The sequence below is a fragment of the Notamacropus eugenii genome, chromosome 1, assembly GCF_028372415.1.
Source record: "Notamacropus eugenii isolate mMacEug1 chromosome 1, mMacEug1.pri_v2, whole genome shotgun sequence".
Taxonomy (NCBI): Eukaryota; Metazoa; Chordata; class Mammalia; order Diprotodontia; family Macropodidae; genus Notamacropus; species Notamacropus eugenii.
This window is the reverse complement of record NC_092872.1, coordinates 736298964-736326053: the sequence shown is the minus strand read 5'-3', so window position 1 is coordinate 736326053 and position 27090 is coordinate 736298964. Positions and strand designations below refer to the sequence as shown.

Sequence of the window (27090 nt, the reverse complement as noted above, 5' to 3'; positions counted from 1 at the left end):
CATAACTGATAAGGCAATATCCACATCAAACTAAAATGCTCCAAATGACTTACAATCTAAATTCATAAGGAGACAAGTGAATTTCAAAATGACAGATAAGAAAAGTGATTAAGAGTATTGAAGAAAATTTTAAAGCTTCTGCAAAAATGAAATTATTCCATCTAGTGAAATTTATACCAAAAAAAACCCTGAGATGTGACCTAACACACAATAAATTAAAAAGGGATGGAAAAAAAAACAATGTTAGAGGCACTAAGGAGAGACAAGCACACAAGTGCATTGTTGGTGAGCCTGTGAATTAGTACAACTGTACTGGAAAGCACTTTGGAATTGTGCAAATCAGTTGACTAAAATGCCCAGATCCTTAGACCCAGAGATTAACTGTTATGAATCAAGGAGTTTATTAACAAAAATAAAAGCTCTCCGCATTCTAAAATATTCTTAGCAACACTTTTTTGTAGTTAACAAAAAACTGGAAAGAAAGTAACTCATCAAACAGTGACCAACTGAGCAAACTGTGGCACATGGACATGAAGAAATTATACTTTGCTGCAATAAATAGTGAACGTGATGAGTACAGAGAAATGTAGGATATTCTGATGCAAAGTGTAGTAAACAGAGCCAGAAGAACAATTTATATGAAGACCACTACAATGTACATGGAAAGAAAAACAAAATGGTACAATCTATCCAGTCAAGAAACAAATCTAGAAAGAAAGACTTACATGACATAAAAATGGAAGGCAAAATTTACAAAATTGGGGGGGATTGAATATTTCAAAATTAAAAAGAACATGGGTGCCTCTCAAGAAATAGGAAATAGCTTCCCAGCTCATTTGCAGAAGTCAGGGTGTCCATGAGTTGGAAACTTTGCATATACTGTTAGACTTTTATTCAATGTGCTGCTCAGTTTTGCTGAAATTTCCCTTCTCTTCTTCCCCTTTATTTTTTTTCCTTAAAAAAATACTTTATTGTGAGGGAAGGATCTCTGAAAAGTGGGAAGAAGAGGAGGAGTGATAAAGGGAGAAAAATAGACAATGTAAAATTTTTTAAATCAATACAAATCTATTTAAAAGAATATCCAGACCCACCACAAAGAGAGGAGAATCCATCCTTCTGGGAGAGACTCAGGAAGTAAAAGGACTTGTAATCAATGACTTTTCCTCTCACAAGGGCTTCCAGAAAAGACAATGTCTGATCTTGTCTGGAGACTTCTCAGAAATAACATTTTGAACTATTTGCTTACAGTGAAGGAGAGGAATAAAATCTTCCTGATTTCTTCTTGCATGAAAGAACTAAGCTCCTTCAAATACATGCAAATATATCTATATTTTCACTTCTGAACGTCTCACTCTCCATACACTCAGGCATTTGATTTTTCTCAACATTCTCCATCACTTAAACTCAACTATTTGTGACCTGAGCCTCATTCTTCCAATTGTCAAAGGAAGCTGAGTTGAACTTTGTGCAGTGTGTCTCATGTTTAAAGGAGGTTCATTGGATGCCCCATCCCAGGCATGTCTTCTATGTAGGCCAGTTAGAGAAAGAGTTAGGATTATGGCTAAGTGTGCAACAAATGACCCCTCTGACAAATATATGACAGCTTCCAGGGAAGATGGTACCAGGTTTAGTGTCAGGCTTGTAGGCTGATGATCATTCACTGAAGAGGAATAGTAGAAGTAGCAGAAGGAAAATGTCCTTCCAGTTGAGTTTGTGAAGTTGTCCCTGTGAAAAAAGATTCGTAGATTAAGTTCATTCCATGATCCCAATGTCCATTTCTTCTTTCCCACCTTAATGGAAGAGGTAAAATAAGGGAATGAAACCAAGGTTCAGAAATTGGTTTACAAAACATCGTCTACCTTCTCTCTAGTAACTTTCCCAAGGGCTTTGCCTTGCTCAGTAACCTTGTGTCTGTACCACCTCAGTTCATGCTCCTTTGGCATGACTGTCCTCTGTAACCTATTCTCATTTCATGCATAAATCACAAAATGAAAGTCACCGAAGATTGCCTGATTCTCAGGAACCATGTGTGGTCACAGATTCACAGGTTTTCAGAGTGTGAAGGGACCTCAGCAGCCATCTAGCTCCATTCATACATGAACAAAGGTTTCCTCCATAACTGGCATGACAGCTTATGCTTGAAGACCTCTCATGGAAGGAGCCAACTCACTGCCTCCCAGGGCTCTCCTTATCACTAAAGACAGTTCTAATTATTGGAAAATTTTGTCTTATATCATGCCTAAATTTGTCTCTTTGAAGCCTCTACCTATTGTTCCTAGTACTACAGAGGAAGTCTGTTTTCTCTCTTTCTTCTTGATGTACCTGGTGACTCAGTGGATTTCAAGCAGTGGGCTTAAAATGAGGAAGACCTAAGTTCAAAGCCAACCTCAGATACTTATTAGCTGTGTAACATTAGGCAAATCATTTAACCTCTGCCTGCCTCAGTTTCCTTAACTATCAAATGAGGATCATAATAGTGCCTACTTCACCCTCACAGTGATGTGGTCAGGATAAATTGAGATAATATTTGTAAAGTGGCTTATCAATATGTCTGGAGCATAGTAGGTATATAATAAATGTACATTCCCTTTCTTTTCCCCTCTCTTTTCTATATGATAACTCCTGAAGACATCTATCATGTTCCTTCCATCTCCTTGATTCACCCACTCATGCTGTGAGTCCTTCAGGTTAAACATAAAGGGCTCCTTCAACCCATCCTCCTACTATAAATTCATATCTTTTGTCCCTCCTGGAATGTTCACAGAACCAAATAGAAGATTCCTGGTGGAACCTAATGGAGGCTAGGATGATTACCTTCTTATTCTTGGAAACTATTCCCCTTTGACTGATTTTTACTTTATTTTTTCTCAAACACACAGAGAGAGGGCAAAAAAAAATTACCAAAAAATTGTGTAGTTAAGTTTCTAGACATGTGGAGAACTGGGAGGGGTCATCACAGTTGCCTTGCAATGGCTAAGCCTCACCCTGGGGAAAACCAACTTCATCACGATGTCTCCCCCACCAGCTAAGTTTCCATGCCTCTTTTATTACAACCTAATGTCTTATTTGAATTTTGGGTGCCATATTGAATCCATCTGAGATTTCCAGTTCACCAAAATTCTCCAGTCTTTTTCAGATGAGCTATTTGCTGCTGCTTGTACTGCTTCCTCTTCCTCTTCCTTTGCCTCCTTTTCCTTGTACATTTTAATGGCATGTGCATTCATAGCTATACAGACCCAGCTTGGTCTCTCTACATTCTTTTCAATTTAAAATTCTCTGGTAACATTTATACAACTGCAGGTATAAAACATTTTTGCCCTCCTTGATCAAGTGGAGAAGGGAAAGATAAGGATTATTCAGTAGTTAGTGGATTATTTTGCTCATGTGAAAATTCAGGAAACTGAAGCTGGGAGCAGTTAAGTGGGAAGAGGGGAATAAGCATTTATATAGTACCTACTGCATGCCAGGCACTGTGCTAAGCATTTGACAGCCATTATCTTGAAGGATCCTCACAACAATCCCACATAGAAGATGTTGCTATTATTCCCATTTTGCAATTGAGGAAACTGAGGCAAATAGAGGCTAAGTGACTTTCCCTGAGTCGCTCAAATAACTAGTGTCTGAGGATAGATTTGTATTCAAGTCTTCCTGATTCCAGGCCCAATGTTTTTTTAAAAAGAATGACAGGAGCAGAGAAATTTATTTAAAAAACTGAAACTAGTGATCTATGCCAAGTACAACAATAAGAGTGGCATTTCTAAGGCAATGGTGGAGGGATGAGGAACAAGAAATGGACAGGGCCAACAGTTGTGGTACCTGGGATGTTAACTAATGACAGATAAGATACTGTTGTGTAACTCATACCTTGCTTCTGTTTTTCTATAAATGATAACTTTTGATAAAAACAATCATGACTAATACAGAGATGAAAGCAAAGACAGTAAAGAGAGGCTGAGACTGCACTCACTTAATACACATCACCTGGTCCAGAGAAATTTCTTTTTGTATCCTAAGAGAGCTGGAGACACTGTAAGAGACCACTGAGAAACCAGCATGGGTTTGAGGAAAACTGGTCATTCCAGGTGAACTTTATTTCCATTTAATGACAGGATCATTGTCAGTTGGAGAAATGGCATAGACCTAGATTTCACAACACATTTAACAAAGACTACCATGGTCTCTTTCAAGGCAAGAAGAAAGCCAGGACCCTATAGCACCTGTCTTTGTGGTGGCCAAGAACTGGAAATAGAGGACATGCCCATCAATTGGGGAATGGCTGAATAAGTTGTGGAATATTAATGTAATGGAATATTATTGAGCTATAAGAAAGGATGAACAGGAGGACTTCAGAGAGGTCTGGAAGGACTTATATGAACTGATGCTGAGTGAAATGAGCAGAACCAGGAGAACACTGTACACAGTAACAGCCACAGTGTGTGAGGATTGTTTCTGACAGACTTAGCCCTTCACAATGCAAGGACCTAAAACATTCCCAAAGGACTCTTAAGGCAAAATGGCCACATGCAGAGAAAGAACTATGGAATTGGAACACAGAATGAAGCAGACTATTTTTCACCTGTGTTATGTTTTGGTTTGGTTTGGTTTTTCTCATGGTTTCTCCTATTCATTTTAATTCTTCTATGCAATATGACTAATGTTAAAATGTGTTTTAATAAAATGTATGTGTAGAACCCATATAAGATTTCATGCTGTCTCAGGGAGGGAAGAGGTAAGGAGGGAGAGAAAATTTAAGACTTATAGAAGTGATTGTTTAAAACTGAAAACAAATAAATCAATTAAAAAAAGAAAACCTGGACAAAAAGTCTGATGATTGGTGGAGCAGTGGAAAGATGTGATGGGACATGTCTGCAGTGGTATGGAAAACTATCCATAACTCTTTTCTGCTAAGTATTTCAATCAATGACTTGCATGAAGTCATAGATAGAATATTCACCATATCTGAAAGATGAAAGAAAACTAGGAGGGGTAATTAACATACTAGAGAGAATAGTTAGGATCCATAAAGTGAGCAACAGGAAAGAAAAATGTCAGTGTCAATGATACAGTGTCAATAATATGACAATGTCACAGATAAAAGTCAGTGAATTTAACTTAAAAGAGATGAATGTAAAGTCCTATAGTGAGGTTGGGGCTTATAGTTAGAAAATTGTTTGTGCAAAAACAAACTGATGACTTTAGTGCAGATTAAAATCCATGAGAGTCAAGAATGTGACATGGCAGCCAGAAAGCTAAAGGTACCTTAGTATGTAGGAACAGAGATACAACATGGTGAATGAGGGCAGCAGTAACCTTGTTGAACTCTGTCCTGGAAAGAGCACAGCTGGACTGTTGTGTTCTCTGGGGATGCTATTTTAGGAAAGAAAAGAAACAGAAGCATATCCAGAACCAAGTGGCCAAAATGACAAGAGGACTAGGAGCTACTTCAAATTAGAATAATTCAAAGGAAACTGAGTTATGATCACCATCTAAGTTTCTGAATTGCTTCTATGCAAATGAGAATTTAAAATTATTCTACTTGAGGCCAGAAGAAATAGGAGTAATGAATGGAAGAAAAAGAGAGAAAAATTCTGCCTCCATATATGAAAAAAACCTTAATAATCTGAACATCCAAAAGTCCAAAAACTGTCCAAAAGTCAGGAAGTAGTGATTTTGGTCATTCTTTGTAACTTTTGGTTGGTTAGCTGGTTACTTTGGATGTTGGTTACGTTTGATGAACCATCACACACCCCCATTTCTTCCTTTTTAATTTATTATTTAAAAGGATGGATTTTATGAAAAAATAGAGGATGGATAAAGTGGGAAATGTGGTTGAAATACAACCAAAATATAGATATAGGGTCTGTGTTTGCGATTTACTGGTGAAGGAATGACCATAGCTGTTTTTCTACAAAGTGCTTTTATTAAAGGCTTGCTATGTGTCAGACACTGTTAAACAGAGGTAAGAAAACTCTCTCTACCAAAGGAAGTTAGCATCTTCTCTGAAATATGGAGTACTAGAGAGATGCCTAAGGTGTGGAGAGGTTAAATGATTTGACCAGGAACAAACAACCAATTTGTGTCAGAAGTTGGACATGCCCCCATTTCTGTCCACTAAGCCATGCTTCCTTTCCAATAAATAAATATATCAGTAAAAATATTTTTTAAGGCTGTGACTTCCACATCACTTGAAGTCTTCAATCTAAGGACATATTATCATTTTCTGAGAATGATGGATGGAGACCTTATGTTCTCGTAAGGTTTGGATTAGATATAGTTCAAGGTGCTTTCCTATTCTGAGATTCTGGGGTTTCTGGGATCTTTTCCCAAACTACTTAATTATTAACATCAACCCCAGGATAATACCTTGTTTTATTTTTTTGTGTTCTCTCCTTCCCATCCCTTTCCTTCCCACCTAACAATACACACCTGCCTTTTTCCTCTTCCATTTGGTGAAGACCACAAAACAGCTAATCATCACAATGGCTGCTAGGATGCTCAGGGCAATAGACCACAAATTCCTCTTGGAGGGCTTCTCAGGGACTACAGAAAGAGAAGAGCCAGCAAATTAAGGAAATTGAGGGAAATCAATTTCTCCATGGTGCAACGGGGAGAATATCCAGGGGGGCCTTTCCCTTGAGTCCTTTCCCAGGCAGGGATGAATGTGGGCAGTAATTAACACAATCCCATGGTTTGGCTTTCAGGGGATGTGTCCAAATAGCTTGGCTGAGACACTCACCAGGGTACACAGTCGGTGTCTCCAACTGACTGTGATCTACCACACAAGCATAACCTGTCCCTGTGTCTCCTAGTGGAATTTCCAGGGAGATTCGGACATAGAAGGTGTCATCAGAATTAGGCAGGGTACCACTGGAGCTCTCTTTCCCCCATACAGCATCATCAATACCCTTCTTCCACTGTAGCAGGATGGATGGTGGGTAGAAGCCTGTGGCTGTACAATAGAATCTGATAGTGCCATTAGGGAAATCTTGGCGGGACACGTACACCTTAGGTGGTACTGAAGGCAGAAGACAAGAGACAAGCAAGAAATTATGCCCAAAGTGAATTAGGTTTCATTGGTCCCCTCATCCTTGCTGCCTCCTTTAACCCTTATTTCCCAACTCTCAACCCTTTCCTTCCTCCTGTAGTATCAGTTGCCTCTCTATGCCACCCCTACTCTATAATGCCCTGCTTTGTGCACAGAATGAACCCATTTTTGCTTATGTTTTTAGCTATTTATGTTATGTTATGGTTGTTTATGAAGATGAGCTAGTAAAACCTGGAATGGAATGCCTGGGGAGGAGGGAGTTCCCGCTCATTAAAGTCCTCAGACAAAGATGTCACACCACTTCTCACGTTTATTTTCTTTTTCACATTAGCTTTTTATTTTCTAACATTTCCACATCATGTTAATAAAGCAAAGTGCTTTAGCATATCATGACAATTTATTTTGTCACATTATGTAACCAAGATAATCAACAGCAACTTTACTTCTTTGTTGGCTTAAAGATGCAGTTATTTTCTTTTATAGGTGTTATGAAATTATTGTTTTTGAAAGTTTAACTTCTGTTTATTTTATTTTTACATGCATATCCATATTTTAATGTTTTATTGATTTTTTTTTTGGTTTTGCATGATAGAAATTTATGGATTACTCCCATTCTGTGACAGGTCTGTTCTAACCAAACAAAACACTTCAGTAAAACAGTGACCTCATCTACAAATGCCTGCAAGAATTCACATCTGCAGCACCCTACCTCTCTTTTTTCAATTAAGAGATCTATTTTATGTCTCTCTCCCATATGTCCTATTAGAAAATAAAAACAAATTTCTTATAGCAAGCATAAGTAGCCAGGAAAAACAAATTCCCTCAGTGGCTGTATACAAACACACACATACAATACATACACAAACACATATGTCTCAGTCCACATCTAATATGTCTCATCACTTCAGGTGTTGTAAAGGAATGTGCATTGGGCATATATTAGAATACAGAATTTTTAACGTACAAGTAATATTCTTATCAGCTTGCAAATTCTGTGATGCTCTATTTCTATCCAAGCAGGAGACAACTAAACTAACTACAAGTGGTGATACACTGCTAATGTTATGAGATGTTCAGACCACAACCTTCTTTAATATTTCAATACTTCAATTACATAACAATGGTTATGTAATAACAAAGTTAATGGTATTAACAATAAAAATAGCTAACATTTATATAGGGTTTTCTATGTGTCAGGCACTGTGCTAAACACTTTACATATATTATCTTATCTGAGCCCCACAACAATGCTGAAAGGTACTATTATGCCCATTTTACAGGTGAAGAAAATAAGGCAAAATTCAAGTGATTTGCCCTGAGCCATGTGGGCTTGTAAGTCTCTGAGAATGGATATAAACTCTTCCTGACTCCAGGTCCAGTGCTCTCCATGGCACCACCTCAGTGCCCAATCTAGCAGCCATAACCTTAGAGTTACCATTGAATTTTAGGTACAACATTATCTTCACAATATTCTGGGACCCAATCCTCACAGTAACCTAATAATTATTCTATCAGAGCTTACCTAGGTTCAATCATTCCCAAGAAACCCAAAATATGTCCTCAGGTTTATGTTTCAAGCTGCCCCTGCTTGGTAGGACAAGTAAGAACTTGAGCATCTCTGCTACTATATTATATCACCAGTTCATCCCCTGTGGGACAAAGGCACCAAGAAACCTCCTCTATGGGTTTTATTCTATTCCATGATTTCCTACAGTGGCTCAAGTCATAACACCATGAAGCCACGTGATGCAGCAGTAAGAGCTCAACTGGGAATTCGTGAAAAATCCTTGACCTGGTCTTTACTTCCCTTATGAGTTTAATCAAGTCCCTTAACATCTCTGGTACTTGATTTCCTTGGCTGTAAAGTGAGAGGACTAGACTAAATCCATGATCAATGTAAAACTGGAAGGGACTTTAGACCCACATTTTGTAGATGAAGAATCTAAGTACCAAAGAAACTTGACAATGGATCTGGGATTCAATGCTATGTTCTTCACACTACAGATATTTTCTGCAGACACAATAAACAATATCTCACAAACGTATATGACTTTTCACATAGATGTAATGGTGTTTTCAAGAAAGATAATATCCATTCACAAGCACTAATGACTTCATACCATTCAAAGAACAATGAAAATAAAGAATGACATCAGGAAAATATATGAAGGGAAAAGATGATGGTCTAGTTCATGGAAAGAGGGAGAAGTCATAGATGGCTTGTCAGAGTCCTCCATGTGTAAACCCTCAACGTCAGGAGAAAGAAAGAATGAAAATGTTCACAACAATTTTTTATTAGAGACCTCATTTCCAAGATATAAATGGAATTGACTCAATTTGATAACAATAAGAACCCGTTGCTAGTTGCTAAATTACGTAAGGCAGTTGTCAAAGGAAGAAAAACAGTTTATCTACAGCCACATAAAGAAAATTTCAAAAACTTAATAATGAGTGAAAAGCAAATTGCAGCAATTCTGAGATTGTACCTCACACCTATGTGATTGGCAAGCATTACAAAGAAACTGCAAATGTCGGAGGGACTGTGGTGAAATGGTTGGTGCACCTGTAGATGAATACAACCATTCTGGAAAGGAATTAGTAATTACACACAAAAAAGATTACAAAAGAGGGCATGCCCTTTGACACAACTATAACATCCCTGGTCCTACACCCATAGAAGATAAGGAAAGAAGAAAGGGGTATTACATGTACAAAAATACTTATGGCAGCTCCTTTAGTAGTGACCAAAAGGTGGAAACTGAAGAGATACTCATCAACTGGGGAGTGGCTGAACAAAATGTTATATATGAATGTGGTAGAATATTATTGTACTGAAAGGAATGAGGAAACACATGCTTTCAGAACTACAGAAACACTTGTGTGTACTGATGAAAAGTAAAGTAAGCAAAACCACTAGAACAATTTACACTGTAACATCAGCTTTATAAAAATAAGCACTTTTGAATGAACACTTAAAAGCTGAAAAAGAATGAAAAGAACAAAATTGGGAGAATAATTTATTGATCTGCAGAACTGATGATAAAGCATGATACCCACATCCTGATAAAAAAAAAAGCATGAATTCAGGGTGAAGATAAGACTACTTTTTTAACATGGCCAATAGGAGAATTTGTTTGACTTGAATATGAGTATTTGCTACAAAGAATTTGCTTTTCTTTTTTCCCCAACTTTGGCAAGAAATGGGAGAGAAAGAAATGTATTTCTTTTCATTAAAAATAAAACTCTAATTAAGAAATGAGAGAAAGCCAAGTAAAACAGATGTCATATTATCCCCTAAGGCCAAAACTTTTCAGTTCTCTGAAAATATACTGATGTTAATTAACAATTCAAATATTTATTTAAAAAAGTAAAATCAAGGAAGTGCCATAGCACATGGCACAGACTTCCTGTGGCAAATTTATGAAAAGATGGAGACAAGAATTGCTCAGGCTTGCAATGGTGGAAAAAACATGATCTGCATCTTTGGAGGTGAAATACATATGGAGAGGACTACAGATACATTTGAGTATTTGAATATTTTTCCAACGAAGGTCTTCCTGATAACAGCACAACTACAATCTGTGGAATATGCAAGTTCACAAAACCAAAGTAAACGGTAATCCTTATACAAAAAAAATTTGAGTGGGAACACTGCCTTAAAGAACTTATAGTAAGCTCCATACCATACTGAGGCATCAGAGTAGAACTTTCATCATCTGAATAAATGATTAAAGATAATTCCCCATATTTCTCTACAATATATTTTCTTATATCGTTAGAGAGAGATGCATCCTAGGTCTTCTACCTCCTAATTCAAATATTCCAGCACTTCACAATAAGATGGAAGATATGACTTTGTAAAGGATGGGGAAATATACTCACCATTCTCTTTCATACTTGATTTCCCAAGGATCCTTTGCATAACTTCAACACAATATCTCTTATTGTAATATTTTCTCACTTTGGTCCAGAAAGGACTTTCTGCAATGTATTTGAAGTTATGAGCCCTTGGGTTCAGGACCACCCACTGTCCATCTAGCCCTTCTATCTCGATCAAATCTTCTCCATCCAAGCCATACTTTGCAAGGCTGCTCAACTGGATACCTCCATCTAATTCACAATCAAAACGAATCTGCAGTGTGTGATTCCCTGAGGGGAAGGAAAAAAACATGAGATAGTCCAGAAGAAAATTGGGTATGGAGAAATTAATGTGGAGAAACTCTGTTGAAGTCCCAGAGGGAAAATGAATTTGTTTTGTGAACTTTAGGGATGACCTATATGTAGAGTAGAAATATCCTGGTGTCCATGAGGGAGCCTGATTCTCTAAGCCCAGAAAGATTCCTAGCAAAGAGAAGAGGAGATATTAAAGGACAGAGAGGATTGGAAGTCAAGTACAATTCAATCTTTTATATACACTCCTACTTATCTTTTCCTACTCTTTTCTTTCTGAATTCATCTGTGATCTTTTCTGTTATATATAGATCCTAGAATAAGCACATTTCTGTGGTTTAGAATGAGTAGCGATGGGAGATAGAGAGGGAAAAAGCAACTACAAATTAGGAGTATGTGGGGAGGAAGAAGAAAAGGTGGAGGTAGAAGAAAAAGAGGAAGAAGAGGAAGAGGGGGATGAAGAAAAAGACTTACAGGGAGCCAACCATCAAGTGAGATTGGTCACTGAATTCAAGGGACAAGTAAGGTTAAAAAGTTCAGTACCTTGAGTTCCAACATAATTATAAAAGAAACTTGAGAAGGAATAAAATATGAAAACTCTGAGGGTGTAGTGGAAGTCCCTCTGAACTGATTTCAGTGGAGGATTTGATATCTTGGGAAGTTCATGTGGTCCAGTAAACCCTAAGTCTGGGACTGAATCCTTCACATCCCTTTCCCTACAGAAGGAAGCAACAGTGGTTTGAGCCTCTTTAGTGTCATTTTAATGGAAAAGGTTCCTTGGGATTGGTTCACCAGGTGTGGTTGATAGGAAATGAGTTAGAATGAGGGGAGGTATGGGGTAAGGGATGTGTTGGACTGACTCACTCTCAGTATTGGTGTCATTTGTTGTCAAGTGATGGATGAAGAACTGGTAACCTCTCTCATGGTCCAGGACCAAATGTTGTATCTCCTCAGTTAAGTTCATCCCCAAGGCTTCAGAGATCCAGGCTGCCTTCACTGAAAACTGATGGTTTGATTTGTCATAGGAACCCCAGAAAATATCATCAATGAGGGCAACAGCAATGTGGTCCAAGAGAACTTGGGAGTTAACCACTATAGTGAATTTCATTTCATGCTTGTGGTGAGCTGCATAGAATGGGAAAGAAGTAAAAGAGTCATCAGATAGAAGGGTGCCTCAAAATTTTAGAATCTGGTCACACCCATTCACTTCCTACTATCACTTTTCATCATAAACATATGCAATCAGGCTTTGGAGAATGCTCAGATCACATGAAAGTACCTTGTGTCTAGAAGAAGATAACCTGCATTTCCTCATCACATGAATTAGAAAAGCCTGCTTTGATGGAATGTGTAGCTAGAATAGGCTGTGTTGTTCAAACTACCAGACTGGGATAGTCTTGCCATCCTTGCTGCACACTTTGTTGCTTAGCATCCAGAGATGGTGAAGGTTCACCCAAAGTATGGACACAATGAACTAATCTGGTGAAAGCCCTCCTTTCTTCTTTTAGGCCCCATGACCCTGAAAAAAAAGGTCTTACAGTTTCTATTTTTTTAGGTCCTCTCTGTTTCAGATACAAGAGCTAGGATTCTTACCTACCAGACTCTGAAACAATCCATGATGACCTAAAAGGCAAGATTCTAGGTTGGATTGACATCTAGCCAGTCCCAGAATGGAATCTCTGAGAAGTCAGGGTATTTGGGACTATAGTCCAAGTGCAGCTTTGGATATGGAACTTGGGACTGTGCTATAAAGGAATTGAGTTAAGCTAAGAATTTAATCCCCTTCTTCAACCTAGAATATGAAGCAGTGTAAGGGAGAAATCTGCTCCCCATGTTGAGGAGCATGTTTGCCTATTCATTAGGACATTAAAGTAGATATTTCTTTGTAAAAACTAATGAGTGTTAAGTGGTTAAGGGAAACTGGAACATAAAAATTCCCTCCTACAATTGAGGGAACATTATTGGTGGAGGCTGGAGCCAATATCAGAGAGCCTAGATACCAGTCCTTGGGAGAAGTGTGGAATATAATACATCTGGCTTTCAGGAAGTGGGACCAAGGTAAGCACTGTCGTACATCCATGAAGTGGGGAATGCCAAACTCTTTCCAGGAAGGCATTCCATAAAAGGAATATACATATAGCTAACTTTTTAATCAAGACCTATCACAGGTCTCAAATATTAATCAAGGATCAATATCCACCTAGAGGTGCTGGGGAGCCAATAGAGTTTATTGGCTAAGGGAGTAACATGGTTAGATTCGTGCTTTAGAAAGATTAATTTGGTAGCTGAGTGGAGAAGATGAACTAGAGTGGGAAGAGACTTGAAGCAGAGGGAGCAACATTCAATAGGCCAGGTGTGAGATGATAAGGGCCTCCACTGGATGGGGGAGGTAATGTCAAAGCAGAGAAAGGGCCATGTACAAGAGTTATAATGGTAAAATTCAACAGGACTTGACAACAGTCTTGAGGAGTTGTTGAAGATGATACTTTGTAAGCCTGAGTGACTCCTCAGGTGGTGATGCATTCAATAATAGTAGGGATATTTGGAAAGGGGAGCTTGTGGGGGGGAAAATGATTTTAGTTTTGGACACGTTGAGTTAAGAAGACTTTTGGATGTCCAGTTTGAGTTGTACAAGATACTTTTGGAGATGAACTCCTAGAGATCAGGAGAAGGATAATGGCTTGATGAATAATCTGAGAATCAGCATAGAGATGATCATTGCATCCATGTGAGCTGATGTGGTCACCAAGGGAAATAAATGCACATTAATTAATATACTGCATCATTGAGATAGGTGGGAATGCCCTTTACTTTTCACTGCCTTTTAAAGAATGTCTCATTTCTAGTCATCAGGGACTGGACAGCCCCAACAAGGATTAGCTGGTGGTACCTAGAAATCACTTTCTCTAGGATTCATGCATCTCAACAAAAATCTGCCCCACCCCAGCTTTTTCCTGGCTTGTCTGAGACCCAATAAACTACTTCCTACTTAGGTCCACTGTGGTTAAACATTAGAGACATCTTTGTGTCAAAAAGTAGTGGCTTACTCAATACAATTTTAGACCGAGGTAAATGAAGTTTTTTAAAAAAAAAAAAACAGCAACCATACCTGTGATTTCATTATCCTAGAAATACCAGTAAGATAGCTCCTGGGGATCATTCTGGGAAGATGATGGAACAGGTCACAAATTTCTAGGTCTCCAAATTTCCTCCACAAACAGATAGAACACCACCACAAAATGGGTGTAGAGCAACAAAAATAAATGGATAAAGCATTTGTCCTTCTAAGGCAGAGAAAATCTCTGAAAGAAGAGGGCCACCAGGGGCTGAGATTTAGATTGAGAGAAGTGTAAACACTTCCAGGCAGCAGAATCGACCCACAGCTTCAGAAAGGAGATTAGACCACAAGAAATGTCACTTCAAGAACTTTCACCTCACGAACTTTCATCTAAGGAATAGCAAGTGGCTGAATGGGGAGAGATTGAAAGACCCACTATTTTCAGAAGTCAGATCTAGTGGTAATGATCAGAAACGATTCTGGGCTGTGGCTGTGAGCAAGAACTAGTGGTCACATGCCAGATGAGTGCAAAACCTGTGCCACAAAGAGCAAGAACATTTTCCACTGTGGCTGGGGGCCCAAACTGTGGATTAGAGGAGGAGAGGATTGCCTGAGGTTGATCCAAGTGACGCAATTCAGAAACAGTAAGGAGGAAATGAGTCCTGGGGTACCACTACTCAGAACTTGGGATTAAAACCTGATTGCAATAATAAGTTGCTAAAAACAAAACAAAAATAAAAATGAGTTAGCAAAGGAGAAAAGAACCTAAGCATTGGTAGCTACAATGGCATAAAAGAAGATCCAAGTTCCTAGTCAGAGGAAAATAGCGAGATTTTAAAAAATCCACTCCTGCCCAAAAGGGTAACATCAAATGGTCACAAGCCCAAAAAGAGTTCTTGGAAAAATGTAAAAAGGGATCAAATCAAGTAAGAGAGATTGAGGAAAGATTAGAAAAAATAAAAACAATCCAAGAAAACTATTGAGATAGTTAACCAATTGGAAAAAGTGGTCCAAAAATTGTAAGGAAGAAAATAACTCCTTAAAAACTAGAATTGGGCAAGAGGAACTGAATGACATTATAAGAAACCAAGAAATAATAAAGCTAGAAATAATAGAAGAAAATCTGAAACAATACATAAGAAAAACAAATGATCTGGAGAACAGATCAAGGAGAAACAATAGAATTATTGGACTATCTGAAAGTTATGATAATAAAAGAATCTGAATACAATATTAAAAGAAATTACTAAGGAAAATTACCCTAACTTTCTAGAACAAGAGGGTCAACTAGAAGTAGAAAAAAAGTCTTTCATTCATCACCTGAAAAAGATCCCAGGAGGAAAACTTACAGGAATGTCATAAGTTTCAAAACTCTCAGGTTAAGGAGAAAATATTGTAAGCAACAAGAAAAAAATATTTAAATCCTGCATATATATAGTCAAGATTTCATAATACCTAGAAACTACTACACTAAAAGGTCGTGGAAGATTATATTTCAAAGAACAAAAAAGCTAGGGGTGTAACCAAGAAGTACTGACACAGCAAAGTTGAGTATAATACTGAATGAAAAATAAATAAAATTTGATGAACTAAAAGACTTTCAGATATTTGCGACAAAAAGATCAAAACTCAATGGAAAAATCTATATAAAAGGTTCAGAAGAAATATAAAGAAAACTTTCAAGACTATTATAAATCATGAAGGTCAGACTGTTTACTTCTTGTATATGAAAATCTAATCAGTATTCTAAAATTGTCATCATTAGTATGGTAGTTTGAAAGAAAGGTTGGGGCTGATTATGGGGTGATTCTAAACAAATTACATATTTGCTATGTATTTGTGAAGAAATACTTTTGTATTATAAGAAATGATGAACTTGATGATCTTAGAAAAACATGGAAAGATTTGCATAAAGTAACGAAGAGTGACATGGGCAGAACCAAAGGAATGCTGTATACGGTACCAGCAAAGCTGTTTTAAGAATGCTTTGAACAAATGTCATTTTGACTCTTTTAAATATCCAAATTAACTACACAGGACATATGAAGGAAGATGCTATCTGCATCCAGAGAAATGAAATGATAAAAAGAAGTATATATAAAGTGATTTTACACATATGTACAGATTTGTGTTTAATGGCAACAACCTCTAGAATGGGGTTAAATGAAAAAAGGGGGGGAAAGAAATTTACATGAAAATGTATTATATATTTAAAAGGAATAGCAAGTTGTGCACAACAGATTCACAATTTCATGTGCAATCATCTTTTTTATTATAATTATTCCATTAATAAAAAAGAAACTAATTTTTAAAAAGATAACTCTCTAATGCAGATATATACCTGCTATGCATTTTACTATCAGAGAGTTCCCTGGGACACTGAAGGTTCAATGACTTCCCAGAGTCACAAAGCTAGTATACATTAAAGGGGGCACTGAAAACCAGGTTTTCTTGACTCACAGGCCAAGTCACTATCCATTACTCCATGTTGTCTTTCATAAAGAATATCCATAATTTTTTTCAAGTGTACTTGCATACATACAGACAATGTTGTAAGATTAGACTCACTCCTCAAGTTGGTACATTAGTATAGCCTCATTTTCCCCCTCTGAATCTATTTGTTCAGGCTGTCTAAGAGGTTGCTTTGGTCCTTCCTCCTCCCCTCTTCAGGTATGACAGCCTGAACAGCTCCTATCCTGCCCTTCTTCCATTGGCATGAGTCAAGTCCATCTCAGGAGATCTTTGAAATTTAAGCACATTTTTTTAAAAAGATACGTAAACTTTAAAGAGCCAAGATGGTGAAGTAAGCAGTAAGTCACTATCACTCTCCCTTTCTGACCTCTTAAAAAAACAGGAAATAGCACCGCAGAAAAAATCCTGGAACAGTAGAGGCAGCAGAAATTTGGGGTAGAACATTCTCTTAGCCCCAGAAAATTTGGAGGATCAGCAAGAAAAGTCCATTTCACCAAGGTAAAAAGGGAGTGCTTTTCAGGACAGCAAGTGTTCCAGCAAACCTGTGGCAAGCCCCACCTCAGCAAATCAGTGGGAGATCCTGAACCCCAGGGTGATGAAGCAGGCAAACCCAAAACCAGGACCACAACAAACCTTAGGATATTCAGGGGAATTGGCTCAGAGAACCACCACACAAGCAGGCACAGTCCCAGGTGAGCAGGTGTCCTGCAATTCAGTGCAGCTCTGGGTGGGTAAGTGTCTTGCAGAAGCTGGACTTCCTTATGTTCATGGTGAAGCCCTGAGCAGGTAGGCATACTCCAGCAGCAGATCTCCAGGAGCTTCACAGCAGTTCCAGGTGAATAGGTGTCCTCCATCAGCTGGAGCTCCAAATGTTTCAGCACAGACCCAGGAAAATACAGAAAAACCCCAACTGGCCTCAGAACTTTCCAGACACACTAGACATTACTAGGACCCCAGATCCATACCAGATAAGCTGCCAGAACTTTAGAGCCCCCACCTGTTAGCACTTGAGGCCCTACCACACAAAGCCAGTGACCAAGCTCCTGGCCTCCAGCACAAGAAGATTGAGACAGTGCCCCCTGAGATCCAGCAGGAGAGTTGAACTTTAAAGGCCAGTAAACAAGAAGCAGAAAAGAACACTGACCACAGAAAATTATTATGGTAACAGGGAAGATCAAAACATAAGCTCAAAAAAGGGCAACATTGTCAATATACCCACATCCAAAAACCGAAAGTCAATTATGAATTGGTCCCAAGCTCAAAAATCCTTCTTGGAAGAGCTCAAGAAGGATTTTAAAAGGCAAATAAGAAAAGTAGAAGAAAAATTGGGAAAAGAAATGAAAGGTTTGCAAGAGAGAGTCAACAGCTTAGAAAAGGAAGGAAAAAAATTGACTGAAGAAAACAATTCCTTAAAAAATACAACAGGCCGAATGGAAAAGGAGGTACAAAAATCCGTTGAAGAGAAGAACTCCATAAAAAGTAGAAATGGGCAAATAGAAAAGAAGGTACAAAAATTAACTGAAGAAAACCATTCATTAAAAATTAGAATTGGGCAAGTGGAAACTAATGACTGTGAGACAGCAAGAATCATTCTAAGAAAAAGAATGAAAATGTAAATGAAAAGAATGAAATGAAAAAATAGAAGAAAATCTAAAATAACTCATTAGACAATGAACTATCTTGGAAAATATATCCTGGAGAGACCATTAAGAATTATTGGTCTACCTGAAAGCCATGATCAAAAAAAAGAACCTGAACAGCATCTTTCAAGAAATTATCAAAGAAAACTTCTCTGAATTCCTAGAACAATATGGTAAAATAATCATTGAAAGAAGCTACTGATCAAGTCCTGAAAAAGATCCCAAAATGAAGACACTAAAGAATATTGTAAACAAATTCCATGATTATCAAGTCAAGGAAAAAATACTGCAAGCAGCCAGAAAGAAGCAATTTAAATATTGTGGAATTGCAGTCAGGATTATTCAGAAACTTGCAACTTCTAAATTACAACCAAGGATGAACTATTCAGAAAAATTGAACATACTCTTTCAGGGGAAGGATGGACATTCAATGAAATAAGGGACTTACAAACCTTCTTGATGAAAAGACCAGAGTGCAACAGAAAATTTGATCTTCAAATACAGGACTCAAGAGAGGCATTAAAAGGTAAACAGGAAAGAAAAAACCATGTTATTCAATAAGAGTTAACTGCATCCCTACATAGTAAGATGAAAGGAGGAGACAGAAGAAGATAAACTGCATCACTTGAAGAGGCACAAAGACCTATTACAACAGAGAAAAAGAAGGGAACCTTACTCTCATTAGATTTGGCTCAAAGAGGGAATAACAAACACACTTACTTAGGCATAGAAATCTATCTTACCCTATAGAAAGTAGGAAGGAAATGGGGAAAGAAAAGGGATGGGGTCTGACAGAAGGGATGGCAGATTGAGGGAAGCAGTGGTCAGAAGCAAAACTCTTGTGAGGAGTGAAAGGGAAAAAGAAGAAAGAAAAGCTTAAAGAGGAGGGGAAATAGGATGAAAAGACACAGTAATCATAATTGCGAATGTGAATGGTATGAACTCTCATAAAATGGAAGAAGTTAGCAGAGTGGTTTAAAAATCATAATCCAACAATATGTTGTTTACAAGAAACACATTTGAAGCAGAAATACACAGAGTAAAGGTAAAAACTGGAGCAAAATATATTATGCTTCAACTGAAATAAAAATAAAAAGCAGGGATAGCAATCCTAATCTCAGACAAAACAAAATCAAAAGTAGATGGAATTAAGGGAGATAAGGAAAGAGACTACATACTGCTAAAAGGTACCATAGACAATGAAGTAATATCATCACTAAAAATATATGCACCAAATGGTATAACATCCTGATACTTGGAGGAGAAGTTAACTGAGTTACTGGAAGAAATAGACAGCAAAGTGATACTACTGAGGGACCTCAACCTCCTCTCTCATAACAAGATTAATCTAACCACAAAATAAACAAGAAAGAAATTAAGGAGGTGAATAGAATTCTAGAAAAGTTAGATATGGTAGACTTCTGGAGAAAATTGAACAGAGTTAGAAAGGAATGTACCTTTTCCTCAGTGATACATGAAACTTAAACAAAAATTGACCATGTACCAGGGGATTAAAACTTCACAATCAAATACCGAAAGGCAGAAATATTAAACTCATCTTTTTCAGATCATGGTAAAATAAAAATTACATGTAATAAAGGACCATGGAAAGATAGACTAAAGATTAATTGGAAGTTAAATAATTTAATTCTAAAAATGGGTGGGCCAAACAACAAATCAGAAACAATCAATAACTTCATTCAAGTGAATGACAATAATGACACAGCATACCAAAAATTATGGGATGCAGATTAAGCAGTTCTTAGGGGAAATTTTATATCTCTAAATTCTTATATGAATAAAATGGAGAAAGGAGAGGTTAATGAATTGGGCATGCAACTAAAGAAAGTAGTAAAAGGACAAATTAAAATTTCCCCAACTAAATAAAAAATTAGAAATTCTAAAAATCAAAAAAAGAGATGAATAGAATTGAAATTAAGGAAACTATTTAACTAATAAATAAAACTAAGAGCTGGTTTTATGAAAAAAACAACAGAATAGATAAACCTATGATTAATTTTATTTTTTTAAAAAAGAAGAAAACCAAATTACCAGTATCAAAAATGAAAAAAGTGAATTCACAAACAATAAAGAGGAAATTAAAACAATAACTAGGAGCCATATTGCTGAAATTTATGGCAATAAATCTCACAGTCTTGGTGAAATGGATGAATACTTACAAAAATATGAATTGCCCAGATTAACAGAAGAGGAAATAAAATCCTTAAATAACCCCATTTCACAAAAAGAAATTGAATAAGCCATCAATGAACTCCCTAAGAAAAAAATCTCCAAGGACAGATGGATTCACAAGTGCACTCTACCAAATATTTAAAGAACAATTAATTCTAATACTATATGAACTATTTGAAAAACAGGCAAAGAAGGAATCCTACCAAATTCTTTCCATGATACAAACAGGGTGCTGATACCTAAAATGGGAAGAGTGAAACAGAAAAAGAAAATTATAGATCAACAAACATAGATGCAATTAAAAAAAAAAAAACATTAGCAAAAAGACCAGGAATGCAGGACTAGTTCAATATTAGGAAAACTGTCAATATAATTGATCATATCAACAACAAAGCTAACAGAAACCATATGATTTATCTCAATAGATTCAGAAAAAGCTTTTGACAAAATACAACACCCATTCCTATTAGAAACAATAGAGAACATAGGAGTAAATGGAGTCTTCGTTAAAATGATAAGTAGCATCTACCTAAAACCAACAGCAAGCATTATATGTAATGCGAATAAACTAAAATCATTTCCAGTAAGATATGGGGTGAAACAAGGATGTCCATTATCACCATTGTTGTTCAATATAGCACTAGAAATGTTAGCTTTAGCAAAAAGAGAAGAAAAATATTGAAGAAATTAGCATAGGCAAGAAGAAACAGAGTTATCACTGTTTGCAGATGACAAGATGATATACTTAGAGAATTTTAGAAAATCAAGTAAAATGCTACTTGAAATAATAAACAAATTTAGCAAAGTTGCATGATATGAAATAAATTCACATAAATCATCAGCATTTCTATATATTACTAACAAAGTCCAACAGCAAGAGACAAAAAGAGAAAATCCATTTAAAATAGCTTTAAACAATATAAAATACTTGGGAGTCTACCTGCCAAGACAAACCCAGGAACTATACAAACACAATTACAAAATACTTCTCACGCAAATAAAGTCAGATCTAAATAAGTGGGAAAACATCCGTGACTTATAGGTAGACCAAGCTAATATAACAAAAATGACAATTCTCCCTAAATTAATTTACTTATTCAGTGCCATACTAATCAAGTGATCAAAAATTGTATTATAGAGCTAGAAAAATAATTACAAAATTTATCTGGAACAAAAGGTCCAGAATATCATGGAAATTAATGAAAAGAAATACAAGGGGGCAGTTAGGTGGTGCAGAGAATAGAGTGCTGGTGCTGGAGTCAGGAGGACCTGAGTTCAAATCCAAACTCAGACACTTGACGTTTACTAGCTGTGTGAACTTGGGCAAGTCACTTAACTCTGATTGTCTCCCCTCCACCTCAAAAAAAGAAATAAAGAAATGCAAGAAAGTGTCCTTGTCATACCAGATCTATAACTGTATTACAAAGCAGTAATCATCAAAATTACTTGGTACTAAGAAACAGAGTGGTGGATCAATGGAATAGGTTAGAAACGCAAGACACAGTAATCGATGACTATAGTGATCTATTGCTTGATAAACCCAAAGACTTCAGCTTCTGGGATAAGAACTCATTATTTAACAAAAACTGCTAGGAAGACTGGAAAAAAGTATGACAGAAACCCTTCATAGACCAACATCTTACACTGCATACCAAAACAAAGTCAAAATGGGTACAAATTTAGATATAAAGGCTGACACTATAAAGCAAATTGGGAGAGCAAGGAATAATTCACCTGTCAGATCTATGGAGAAGGGAAGAATTTGTGATCAAACAAGAGATAGAGAACATTATGAAATGTAAAGTGGATAATTTTGATTTACATTAAATTAAAAAGATTTTACACACACAAGTCAATGCCATCAAGATTAGAAGGAAAGCAGAAAGCTAGGAAACAATTTTTATCACCAGTGTCTCCAATACAGACCTCATTTCTAAAGTATATAGAGAACTGAGTCAAATTTTTAAAAATACAAATCATTGCCCAATTGATAAATGGTCAAAGGATATGAACAGGCACTTTTCAGATGAAGAAATTAAAGCTATCTATAGTCATACAAAAATGCTATAAATTACCATCAAATAGAGAAATACAAATTAAAACAACTCTGAGATTCCACATCACATCTATCAGATTGGCTAACATGACAAAACAGGAAAATGACAAATGTTGGAGAAGATGTGAGGAAACTGGAACGCTAATGCATTGTTAGTGGAGTTGTGAACTGATCCAACCATTCTGGAGAGCAATTAGAAACTATAGTCAAAGGGCTATAAAACTGTGCATACCCTTTGACCCAGCAATACCACTTCTAGGGCTATATCCCAAAAAGATCAAAAAAAATGGGGAAAGGACCAACAAGTACAAAAATATTTATAGCAGCTCTTTTTGTGGTGACAAAGAATTGGAAATTGAGAGCATTTCCAGCAACTGGAGAATGACCAAACAAGTTGTGGCAGATGAATGTAATGGAATACTATTGATCTATAAAAATTATGGAGGGGCGGAGCCAAGACGGCGGAGTAGATAGATGCACATACACCAGCTCCGAACCCACAGCCCATAGAATATCTGTAAAAAAGAACTCCCAGCGAATTCTGGAGCAGCAGAGGCCACAGAACGGTGGAGCCAAGGAGATTTCTGTTCCAGAGAGCCCTACAAACCTCTCGCAAAGGTCCTTCATGCTGCAGACCCAGAGTCCAGCCCAGCCCTGCCACGGCCGCAGCACCGAGAGTAGCAGGTCCAAGCGGGCTTTGGTGACAGAATCTCCAGCGGCTGCGCGGGTCCCTCCACCCACAGGTGATGGGGGTCAGGGAGAGGGTCTCTTTAGTGGGTCTAGAGGGGAGTGGGGTGCCCCCATAACTCAGGCCCCCTTGGGAGGCAGCAGCGGAGGCAGCTGCAGACCAGGGCTCTCCAAGCAGGCAGGAACCTGGATCCATTGTTGAAGGTCTCTGCATAAACCCCCTGAGGGAACTGAACCCCGTGAGGCGGCCCTGTCCCCACCTGAGCACCTGAACTTAATCTCACACTGAATAACAGCCCCACCCCTGCCGAAGCCCTGAGGCTGGGAAGTAGCATTTGAATCTCAGACCCCAAGGGCTGTCTGGGCAGATCTGGAGGTGAGGTGGATGAGAAGAGAATATCCAGAAGTCAAGTCACTGGCTGGGAAAATGCCCAGAAAAGGGAGAAGAAATAAGACTATAGAAGGTTACTTTCTTGGTGAACAGGTATTTCCTCCCTTCCTTTCTGATGAGGAAGAACAACGCTTACCATCAGGGAAAGACAAAGAAGTCAAGGCTTCTGTATCCCAGCCCACTCAATGGGCTCAGGCCATGGAAGAGCTCAAAAAGGATTTTGAAAATCAAGTTAGAGAGGTGGAGGAAAAGCTGGGAAGAGAAATGAGAGACATGCAGGTAAAGCATGACCAGCAGGTCAGCACCCTTCTAAAGGAGACCCAAAAAAATGCTGAAGAAAATAACACCTTGAAAAATAGGCTAACTCAATTGGCAAAAGAGCTTCAAAAAGCCAATGAGGAGAAGAATGCTTTCAAAAGCAGAATTAGCCAAATGGAAATGGAGGTTCAAAAGCTCACTAAAGAAAAGAGTTCTTTCAAAATTAGAATGGAACAGATGGAGGCTAATGACTTTATGAGAAACCAAGAAATCACAAAACAAAACCAAAAGAATGAAAAAATGGAAGATAATGTGAAATATCTCATTGGAAAAACAACTGACCTGGAAAATAGATCCACGAGAGACAATTTAAAAATTATGGGACTACCTGAAAGCCATGATCAAAAAAAGAGCCTAGACATCATCTTTCATGAAATTATCAAGGAAAACTGCCCTGAGATTCTAGAACCAGAGGGCAAAATAAATATTCAAGGAATCCACAGAGCACCGCCTGAAAGAGATCTAAAAAGAGAAACTCCTAGGAACATCGTGGCCAAATTCCAGAGTCCCCAGGTCAAGGAGAAAATATTGCAAGCAGCTAGAAAGAAACAATTCAAGTATTGTGGAAATATAATCAGGATAACACAAGATCTAGCAGCTTCTACATTAAGGGATCGAAGGGCATGGAATAGGATATTCCAGAAGTCAAAGGAACTAGGACTAAAACCAAGAATCACCTGCCCAGCAAAACTGAGTATAATACTTCAGGGGAAAAATTGGTCCTTCAGTGAAATAGAGGACTTTCAAGCATTCTTGATGAAAAGACCAGAGCTGAAAAGAAAATTTGACTTTCAAACACAAGAATGAAGAGAAGCATGAAAAGGTGAACAGCAAAGAGAAGTCATAAGAGACTTACTAAAGTTGAACTGTTTACATTCCTACATGGAAAGACAATATTTGTAACTCCCGAAACTTTTCAGTATCTAGGTACTGGGTGGGATTACACACACACACATGCACACACTCACACACACATAGAGACAGAGTGCACAGAGTGAATTGAAGAGGATGGGATCATATCTTTAAAAAATGAAATCAAGCAGTGAGAGAGAAATATATTGGAAGGAGAAAGGGAGAAATGGAATGGGGCAAATTATCTCTCATAAAAGAGGCAAGCATAAGACTTATTAGTGGAGGGATAAAGAGGGGAGGTGAGAGAAAAAGATGAAGTTTACTTTCATCACATTCCACTAAAGGAAGGAATAAAATGCACACTCATTTTGGTATGATAACCTATCTTACAATACAGGAAAGTGGGGGATAAGGGGATAAGCAGGGTGGGGGGGATGATGGAAGGGAGTGGGGAGGAGGGAGAAATTTGAGGTCAACACTCATGGGGAGCGATAGGATCAAAAGAGAATAGAAGTAATGGGGGACAGGATAGGATGGAGGGAAATATGATTAGTCTTATACAACACAACTATTATGGAAGTCACTTGCAAAACTACACAGATTTGGCCTATATTGAATTGCTTGCCTTCCAAAGGGAAAGGGTGGGGAGGGAGGGAGGTAAAGAAGTTGGAACTCAAAGTTTTAGGAACAACTGTCGAGTACTGTTCATGCCACTAGGAAACAAGAGATACAGGTAAAGGGGTATAGAAAGTTATCTGGCCCTACAGGACAAAAGAGAAGATGGAGACAAGGGCAGAGAGGGATGATAGAAGAGAGAGCAGATTGGTGATAGGGACAATTAGAATGCTCAGTGTTTTGGGGTGCGGGGGAGGGGACAAAAGGGGAGAAAATTTGGAACCCAAAATTTTGTTTCAATGAATGTTAAAAGTTAAATAAATAAAAATTTAAAAAAATTAAAAAAAAAGAAATTATGAGCAGGTGGACTTCAAATAAACTTGAAAAAACTTACATGAACTGAATGAAGTGAGCAGAACCAGAAGAGCATTGTACACAGTAACAGTTATAATGTGCAAAGACCAACTTTAATATACTTAACTCTTCTTAGCAGTACAGTGATCCAAGATAATTCCAAAAGACTCATGGTGGAAAATACTACCCACATTCAGAGAACAAACTATGGAGTCTGAATGCAGATCGAAATATTCTATTTTTTTTTTTGTTTCTACTTTCCCATGGATTTTCCCTTTGGTTCTCATTCTTCTTTACAACATGTCTAATTGGAAGTATGTATAAAAGATTGTGCATGTATAACCTATATCAGATTGCATGACATCTTGGAGAGAGGGAAATGGAGGGAGGAAGTGAAAATTTAGAACTCAAAATCTTACAGAAGTTAATGTTGAAAACTAAAAACAAATAAATTAATTTAATTAAATGAAAAGAAAGATGTGAACTCCCATTTCTCCATTATTTACACAGTTCTGACTACTAGAGCTCCTGTTCTTCATTGATCCCTGTTGATTCTTGCTGAGAAATACATAAAAACTCAGAAGTTTCCTCAAAAGGCACAATCTCTGTCTTAGAAAAAATTTGCCTTTCTTTCAAGACATTTCTCTGATTGACTAAGATTGACTAGGGTCTGAATTTTATCCCCAGGAAACAAAGTAATAGGCCTATCTAGATGCTCTAACCTATATCCTTGCATATCTGTTCCTGTTCATTTTCTCTGTCTATATTGTCTCCCCATCAGACTAGGAGTTCCTTGAGGTCATGATCAGTGTTTCTTCTGTCAGACTGGTAATGCCAAGAGAGCTGATGACAAATACAGTCTACTCCACAGTATGTCAGGCAATGAGGTCATGGTTTGTGTCTCTCACATCAAACCAAGCCTTCCATGTCAAACCCAGGACTCTCCCATTTCCCTCCCCTAACTTTCCCAGACTCACCTGTCTGGATCTCCCTCAAAGCAAACAGCACCAGAATAAGTACCCAGGATGAGAATGACTCTCTCTGCCTTCTCCAACACATCATGCTGTTCTGTACGTACCTGTTAGAGTCATCAGAATCATCCCACTTAGAAGAACTACCAGTCCTTAAACTCCCTCTACCTAATGGTTCCTATGTAGTAAAAGAAGCCCCTTTATACCCAAGCCCTTCCTTGCTTTGAGATTGGCTCTGCCAAGACCCTGCCCTCCTATCACTGCCAGA

General features: G+C 37.7%; 1 protein-coding gene across 1 annotated transcript; it reads right to left on the bottom strand.

Annotated features, from left to right (window-relative positions):
- Window positions 1-395: 395 nt before the first annotated feature.
- LOC140521734 (major histocompatibility complex class I-related gene protein-like) lies at window positions 396-27090 on the bottom strand. The gene is made up of 6 exons (XM_072637059.1): window positions 26829-27090; window positions 12080-12340; window positions 10928-11194; window positions 6737-7015; window positions 6427-6540; window positions 396-1725 (listed from the first exon to the last, which is right to left on the bottom strand). Exons 1-6 carry the CDS (start codon window positions 26911-26913, stop codon window positions 1658-1660), a joined length of 1074 nt encoding a protein of 357 aa, XP_072493160.1. The 5' UTR covers window positions 26914-27090; the 3' UTR covers window positions 396-1657.

What these genes read in the sequence shown, in the direction of transcription:
- LOC140521734 (XM_072637059.1), bottom strand. Translation starts at nt 26,913, where the DNA reads ATGATGTGTTGGAGAAGGCAGAGAGAGTCATTCTCATCCTGGGTACTT. An exon ending in ATCAAGTATGAAAGAGAATG is followed by an intron (nt 7,016 to 10,927) that starts GTGAGTATATTT and finishes TTCTGCCTTCAG; the next exon opens with TACCACCTAAGGTGTACGTG. An exon ending in ATGGAAGAGGAAAAAGGCAG is followed by an intron (nt 1,726 to 6,426) that starts GTGTGTATTGTT and finishes CTTTTTTCACAG; the next exon opens with GGACAACTTCACAAACTCAA.